Source organism: Elaeis guineensis, chromosome 1, assembly GCF_000442705.2.
Source record: "Elaeis guineensis isolate ETL-2024a chromosome 1, EG11, whole genome shotgun sequence".
Classification (NCBI taxonomy): domain Eukaryota; kingdom Viridiplantae; phylum Streptophyta; class Magnoliopsida; order Arecales; family Arecaceae; genus Elaeis; species Elaeis guineensis.
In genome coordinates, this window is record NC_025993.2 from 21,471,199 (window position 1) to 21,479,622 (window position 8,424).

An 8,424-nucleotide genomic window follows, 5' to 3' on the forward strand; every position below is an offset into this window, starting at 1 on the left:
GAAACGATATTTTATAAGATTTATATTAATTTGATAAATAAATTAAAAATTATATTATTTTTATAAATAATTTTTTTTAAAATTATTTTGATAATAGACGCAAAGAAAGACTGATCTGTTACTTTAGGCAATCCCCATCAGAAAAACAAGAAAAAGAAAAGAAAACACGTAGCGTTTCACAGGGCACACGTTTTCTCACCCTGGGAAACGAGAATAGGCAATTCCCCAAAGTCAACCCCAAAGGACTACACGGGAAGCAAGATGTGACCACCATGGTGATCTCCAGGAATCCTTTACCCAATCTTTCGTTCTCACTCGAAAAATATGCGTGTATCCAGTTCGCGGGACCAGCTCAGGCAATGGATCTTTATTTATTGAGTCATTATTATCTTTCATTACTTTTATTTTGCTTCACTTTAACTCCCAATCCTGTACGGCCCGCACTCAAAATAAATAATTCCGGAAGTCCACTTCAACGACTAAAATCAAACCAAACGTACCAAAACATTGAATGATGGTGGAATAAAAATGCTTCTGCTCTTTTTTAATACCACACAAAGAAGAGGAAAAGAAACATCGTAGTCTCCACGCCGAGTCAGTAGCATTAATAATATCTAATCTTAGAGGAGAACATGACAGCATAAACAAAACATAGAGCCCGCAAGGTTCCTTCATAGAAAGAGGTTATATCAAAGTAATCTTATAATTACATTTTCCTACTTCTCTAAGAAAAAAGATTGCAGAGCGTAACACACACACCCCTCTAGAGAGAGACAGGGAGAGATCTAACGAGGAGAGGAGTCACGGGACGAATGGAGGGGGAACAAAGCCAAAAGCTTGGGCGGCTCTTCACCACTCCTTGCGGAAGGATGGAGGTAGAAGAAGCCCTTCTCCACTATTGCTCTCTTCTCCTCCTCCTCCTCTTTCTCCCTCTTTAACGAAGAGGGAGATGGCGTCGTAGGACTCGGAGAAGGGACGTTAAAGAAGAAGGGATCCATAGGAGAGACCGGAGAAGAGAAGCCGGCCGCCACCTCGGGTTTACTACTCCAAAGGTGGTGATGAGGTCTACTACAGCGAGCCGAGGAGGCGCCCAGCTCGATCTCCAGCTTGGCTGGGGCGCGCCGCCGCTCCTGGAGCTTCTGCCGCTTTAGCAAGCTCGCCGGCGGGGGTGGAGGAGGTGGGGCCCGGTTGCTGCGAGGAGCCCCACTAACGGGGAGTTTGTGAGGAGAGTCCTCTGGGACGCCGGTGAGCTTCTGGACCACCGCGCGGAACGCCCACGGCTCCGCCTGCACGTACGTCGTATTATTCGTAGTAATCCACGTCGGCTGCGGCAGCGGCTGCGGCGGTGGCGTTGGAGGAGAAGAAGAGGAGGAGGAGTTTGACTCCAGGTCTTTGGTGTTGGTGGGTGTGGGAGAAGCCATCAATAGGTGGGTTAGAATGAGGAAGTGGAGAAGGAAAGAAGAGAGAGGAATCAAGGCATGAGATGATAGTGGGGTTGCTTTATAGTTAAAAGCTGTAGATCGAACAACTACTACTGTTGCCATGCTCCCTCTCTCTCTCTCTCTCTCTCTCTCTCTCCTTTCTGTGCTCCTTTCTCTATCCTCTATCTTTTTTCTTCCTGGCTTCTGCTCCCTGATGTACGGGCATTAAGGCGTATGGTAAATGGTAATGGGGGGGAGAGATAGAAAGAGGGGGAGGGGTGGTTATTAATAGAGAGGGATGGGAATAGCAGAGGGGCTCAAGGCCTTCTCTTCTCTAATGGAACGTGAAACGAGGAGACATAAGAGTCTCTGGCCCTCTGCTCTTTTCTCTCTCTCTCTCTTCTGTCCTTCTCTCTCTACTCTGTGTCTTCTCCGCGTTGCGTCTCTCTCTCTCTCTCTCCCCTTTGTGGGGTGGCTGATTTGCGTGAGGGAAAGAAGATGGGGCAAGGGTTTTGTTGTTTTGTCAGGATCTGCTGCATTTGGAACAACTCCGAACACGTTTATGAGGCACAGCATCATACCACGTAGAAGTTGATTCTATCTCGCGGTGCCATTTCACTGGGTGAGGCCCGCAGCAATTGAAATGCTGTTTGATGACGTGGCTCTTTCCTATTGGTTTAATAGGTTGTTCTTGTGCGTGTCCCTGCAGCAACCGGGTTAGACACCAAACCCGTCTGCCGGTCTTGTACTTAGAACAGCTGTTCAGTCCCAAACGGCAAACAAAAATGCTGAGAGGCGCCACATCCTTAAATCTCCCATGTAGAGCTTACGGAGGACTCCATGGCTGCCTCAATCCATCAACCACACTAATCCTCTCTTGCCACGTTGGAGAGGCAATATATGGTAGTGCACTCGTGCACCATAGCAATAGAAATGATGTGAATGCTGTTAGAAAGCTCATGTATGAGGTCCCAAAACTTCTAGCTCTCCCAGTGTAAAATACCATACACACTTGTTATCTCTCTGCACATTTAAAATGCACACTTACTGCAATGCTTGATGAAGCATGCATGTAGGTCAGTACATGGATTAAATTACATGTTCGGTGCATTAACATGCAAACTTGATTTCATTGTAGAGCTTATTTATTAGATTTTTGGATAGATTTTGTTGTGGATAAGAATTCGACCCATCACGTAAGATATTATTCGTTTTGCTTCATGAGCCTTACAGTTTTATTCTTTAAAAAATATCTTACGTAGGAAGAATTTTTTTCTTCTTATAAAGATAAGTTCCTCTTGATTCATAACCGATGTAAGACTCTCGATATGTACAGTTCGAAAAATTTCACAGTCAGTCGAGATTGACCTCAGCTCTAGAGAATCGAAACGGACCTCGATCCCTACCTGGTGCATTATTGTTACGGACAAGGATTCGGTCCGTCACGTGAGGTATTGTTCGTTCTGGTTCATGAACTTCACGATTTTATTTTTTAAAAGACACTTTATGTGAGAAAGATTTTTTTTTTCTTATAAGGATGAGTTCTCTTACCTCACAATCGATGTGGGACTATTGATGCTCTTCGTATTATTAGAATCATAACATATTTAAATACATACTTGATCCTTGTTCTATCAGTTTAATCATTGAAATAAATTTATTATTTATGATTAACTAGAGCTCAGTTTAATGGAGATTATGAGTTCGAATGCGAGATCTATGACAAAGTTATGTCTAGCATGGAAGGCTTTGTAGCGATAGCATGGCCCTTTCTCTCTTTATACAATGTTTAGAAATTTTGAGGGGATCCTTGACCGATTACCTCGCATGCCATCTCTATAAACGAGTTGTGTTGTCTTGTAGTGCCTAACACACTTAGTGGGGTTCTGAGAACCACCCAATGTGGTTAGAACTTTCACTTGACATCTCTCCACTGTGGTACATTTCCTTAGCTCCCTCCACTTCCAAAAGTCATACTCAATGTAGCACACAAGGGAGCTATGGAAAAGAGGGAGCAGCCTTTGCACACTCATCCATATCTTGTCAAAAGGCAAATCATGGGGATGCCCCTGTTCAATATGGCCTATGGTGGCTCCTTGGAAGGCCTCCAGGCAGGGCAACGACAAGACCAGTCACACAAGGACGCAAGCCATTCGTGGAGGACACCATCATGTCAAGTAGGTCTTTGACGCCTGGGACGTGGATCATAAAATGCCAAAAAATTGTGCCTTAAACCTTTTCTCTGTTCTTTTTTTGAAGAATGGCTTATCATTCCCCCAATAGATCGAGAAAAGCTCTGGACAAATGTGTCCTAATATGTCATGACGCGATGTTTGCAAGGCTGTATTTCGATTTGACCACCCATGTTACGTGTATCCAGGTGCGTGTGTGTGGCTTGTGTTGGTGTATGGAATTTATTTTAAAATTATTTTTTTAAAATTATTTTTAAAAAATATCAAACAAAATTTATTTTTTAATTTATTATCCAACTGTAAAACTTTGAATTGAACCCACAATTTCACCGCCTTGCTGCACCACCTCGAATCCACGTTCCACGATGTAAGCATTGTAAATCCTATTATGAATTTTGTTGATTGAGATGTATTACCGATCCGTAAATTATGAGATATATAATGAATATTAAGTAGTATTTTTTATATTTAAATTATATATAATTTACTTATCCAACTTCATGTGAAGGTTGAGAGATGATTTCTTGATGACGTAGATTTTCATCCATATTTTGATGTACAGGTTGAGAGATGCTTTCTTGATGATGTAGATTTTTATCCATATTTTGATGACATATCGGTACCAACTCCATCATTTTAGAACTGAGTAGGTATAATTATAATTGATTTATATATATTATAATTACGTTTGGAATGACTTTATTCAGAATACTTATATTTAATCGTGTTTATAAAAAATTATATAACAGCAATATACTCTTGATGAGATCCTTGTACTACAAGAAAAATAGCTTTTAGCGACGGTAATTTTACCGTCGCTAATAACAATTTTTATCGACTACCAATAACAATCAAAAGATAAGCCATCGTAAAAAAAAAAAAAAAAAGCTTATCAGCAACGAAAATATGGTATTAACGATGATAGTATTGGGGACGGCTTTAGCCATCGCTAATAGCTCGATCCCCCCCTCTGTCTTTGATTTTTGGCTTTCCCATGCCCTCGATTGAACCCCCCCTCTCTCCTCCTCTCCTGGTTCCCTAGCTTACATCGTGCCGTAGGAGCCCCTGGCCTCTTTCCCCTAGCCTCCCACCGCCCGACCTCCCCTTTTCTTCCCCCACGTCCCCAAGCTCCCCCCTTCTTCCTGGCTACCTCTCGAAGCCGGCATCCCACCGTCCAGCCTCTCCTTTCCTTCTCCGCCCCTCTCTTTGTTGGATCAAACATCTCGCCGCCTCCCCCTTCTCCCCCCGCGGTCTCCCTTTTTACCCTGCCTCTGGCCCTCATTTTCCCCCATCGATCGCACCGTTGGATCCAGCTTCCTCGAAACCCCGACCGCCTCCTCTAGCCCCGAGCCCACCTCCCTGAGCCCCCGGCTCACCTCATCGAGCCCTTGGCCAGCCTACCCCCTTCTCCCCCCCTCCTCCCCCTCTCCCCTTCTTCTCCTGCTATGCAGTGCTACCTCCATGGCACAGCATCGCCTCCGTGTCGCAGCATTGCCTCCCTTGCCGGATCTATTGCCTCCCTTGCCGAATCTATCACCCCCTTTGTCGGATCCGCTCTCCCTCTATCGGATCTGCCATCCCCATACTGGATCGCTGTCTCCACACTGCCGTTCCTACGCCGCCAACGTTTCTGCGCCCGCATACCAATTCTTTTAGTGAGTATTAGCGACAGCGGCGGTGACGGCGGCAGAGCCGTCGCTAAAAATCTTTTTATTTTTATATATTAATTAATTTTAATTAGATAATTAATTAATTAGCTATTAATTTAATTAATTAATTAAGTATTTTATTTAACTATGATTAGGGCTGGAATTGGGCTCGGACTGGTTCGATGGGCTTTGGGTTGGTCTGAATTTGGGTCGGACTTCGGACTAGGTTTGAAATAGTTCAGATCGGGCTTGGGCCTAATTACAAGGTCTATTTGAATTTTGGGTCGGGTTTGAATATATTTTTAGCTCGACTCAGGCTCGGCCCAAAAGTGGGTCCGATATTGTCGGTCTACATCCAACCTAAAACTAACAGTGCTTTATTTATAAAGAGGCTATGATGATTGCCTATGTGAGATATGCCTAAAAAGTCTAGAGAGAGATGGAGGTGATGCATTTATGTTCTTGTTATTGTAGTTGCAGAGCAAGCTTGGACGGTCTGTTATATCGCAAGCAACCGCTTGCAGCCACCTCATGGTTAAAGGCGCAAAGGAACTTGCAATGCCTTATTTTCCAATAGTAGATCTGAGCTTTCTTCTTTTCCTCTTTTTCTTATTTACTTTGTTGGTCTCTGATTTAAGTACTATTTTTAAATTTTTATTTTAATTTTTTAAAAAATTTCTACTCCTAGTCTGCAACCTTTTTACTTTACAGCTACCTCATGGTTCGGGCCCGCCCAAATGGGTTCAGATCGGGCTTGGGCTTGGGCTAGGGTGGCCCTGACCTAGGCTAGGGTCGGGCCCTGGCCTGGTTTTTTCTAAAATCATCAGGCCTAAGCCCAATCTAAAGCTTGAAAAGAATTTTTGGTCTGGGCTCAGGTAGGGGTAGGGCCAGTTCTAGCCCTAACTATGATGAAGATTTTGGATGGCTGATTTTTAATTAATGATCTTTGTTAGAACAGATATTATATCTTCTGTGTCTCTTTTGCTCTTGCTTTGCTCTGCTTTTTGTTTTTTTTTCTACTTAGTCGTTTGTTTTTAAAAATTTTACATTGCATAGAACCATAGATCTATCTTTTGATTAATGTACATATTCTATGGCATCTGTACATTTATATATTTTTGTACGGATAGAAGAATTATATATATTAGTCAACTGACTGTCCAGTTTGGATAGTTTGAGAATTACAATTAATTCTATAGATAATTACAGTAATCAAATGGTATGTTGAGGGTTTCAAAAAAATTTTAGATTATATATTTTTTTAATTCTCCTCACACATCTTTAATCATGTGGAGACTAAGAAGAAATACTGTCGAAATTTTTTTTGACTCTATTGCATATCGTTTGATTACTGTAATTGATCTATAAAATTAATATAATTTTTGAATGAGATAGAACCTTCTATACCTATTAATTGATGATGGGATATATTTATTATGTAAGCTATTTTAAATGATAAAATATTGATAAGTATTTTGCCTTGTATTTATATATGCAAAATCCTTAGATAGTGCGCCATGGATGGTAATTGGATGGACCGTCGAGTAGTCGATGGAGTGATTTCTGCTGAATATAAAGAGAGCATCAAGTACTTCTGTGATTATTCTTTTGGGAATACGGTGCTCTTAATTCAAGGACGGGTTCATTATCCTTGTAAGAGATGTGTCAATAGAGAAATGCTTGATAGAGATACAATAATTATCCATTTATATAAGAGTGAAATTATGCCAAACTACAGGCATTGGTACCTATATGGGGAGATATGGGAGACAAGTACAAGGATTAGAAGTCAGCAGAATAGGTATACGATAGAATGGTAAATATGGTTATGGATACGGCTAGTCTTGAATTTGATTGAAATATAGAGGACGATCCAAAAGCTGGTAGCGGTGATTTCTATTGTATGTTGAAAAATATTGATAAACCACTATGATCGAGATGTGAAATACACATTGTATTGTCAGCTATTGTTGAACTTGAAGGCTGAGTTAACAGTCAATTGTTATGATAAGATGGTAGTAATAATAAAGAAGATGCTATCGAAGGATGAGAAGCTTATTGGGAGCTTCTATGCTTCAAAAAAAATGGTGAAAGGATTAGGCATGGGATACAAGAAGATAGATGCATGCCATAATGATTGCATACTTTTCTACAAGGAGGATCAACTGAAGAGCTCATGTGATGTATGCGGTGAAAGTCGATGTAAGCCGAGGTAAAAGAATAGAAATCAGAAGGACATACCATATAAAGTTCTTCGATATATTTTCCTCACTCATAAGCTTCGGAGGCTCTACTTGTCCAAAAGTACTATTGGGCAAATGAGATGGCACAAAGAAAGGATTCATAAGCACACTGATATGATGAGTCATCCATCGGATAGTGAGGCATAGAAAAAAATTGATGCTTGCCATTCTTTATTTGCTCAAAAATCATGCAATGTTTGACTGAGTCTATCTACAGATGGATTTACACCATTCAGTCATATAGCGGCCCCTTACTTATATTGGCCAGTCTTTATTACTTCATATAATCTTATATTATTGATTCTTAGAGAATGATATCTATATAGAAGCATTGATGTATATCTAAGACCTCTCATTGATGAGCTGAAATTCTTATGGTCCGATGGCATACGTATATTTGATGTATCGAAGAAGTAAAATTTTATAATGAAGGCTGCATTGATGTGGACTATTAGCGATTTTCTTACTATGGGATGCTGTCGGGATGGAGCACTTATGAAAAGCTAGAATGTCCTTATTGTATGAAAAATATAAAATCATTTCAACTTGAGCATGGTCGTAAGCCCTGCTGGTTTGATTGTCATCGTCAGTTTCTTTCCGAGTATCATTCTTTTTGAAAGCAGCGAGACAGTTTCAGGAGAAATAAGATAGAGAAGGATCGTACACCCCCATACCTTAGTGGTATGAAAGTATTTCAGAGGGTATCTCAAATAGACAAAGTCCAGTTTGGCATATATTTGACAAGCAGAAATCTCAAGAGTTCAGTAGAACTCATAATTGGGTGAAATGCAGCATCTTCTAAAAATTACTGTACCAGTCCATCAATTTAATCCATCATAATCTTGACGTCATACACATTGAGAAGAATATATTCGATAATATTTTTTATACTATTATGGATGTCAAGGGCAAGACGAAG

At 40.9% G+C, this 8,424-nt stretch overlaps 1 protein-coding gene across 1 annotated transcript; it reads right to left on the bottom strand.

The window, feature by feature from the left end:
* Positions 1-654: 654 nt before the first annotated feature.
* Positions 655-1,870, bottom strand: LOC105032570 (VQ motif-containing protein 11). The gene has a single exon (XM_029261053.2). It carries the CDS (start codon positions 1,542-1,544, stop codon positions 786-788), a length of 759 nt encoding a protein of 252 aa, XP_029116886.1. The 5' UTR covers positions 1,545-1,870; the 3' UTR covers positions 655-785.
* Positions 1,871-8,424: the final 6,554 nt, after the last annotated feature.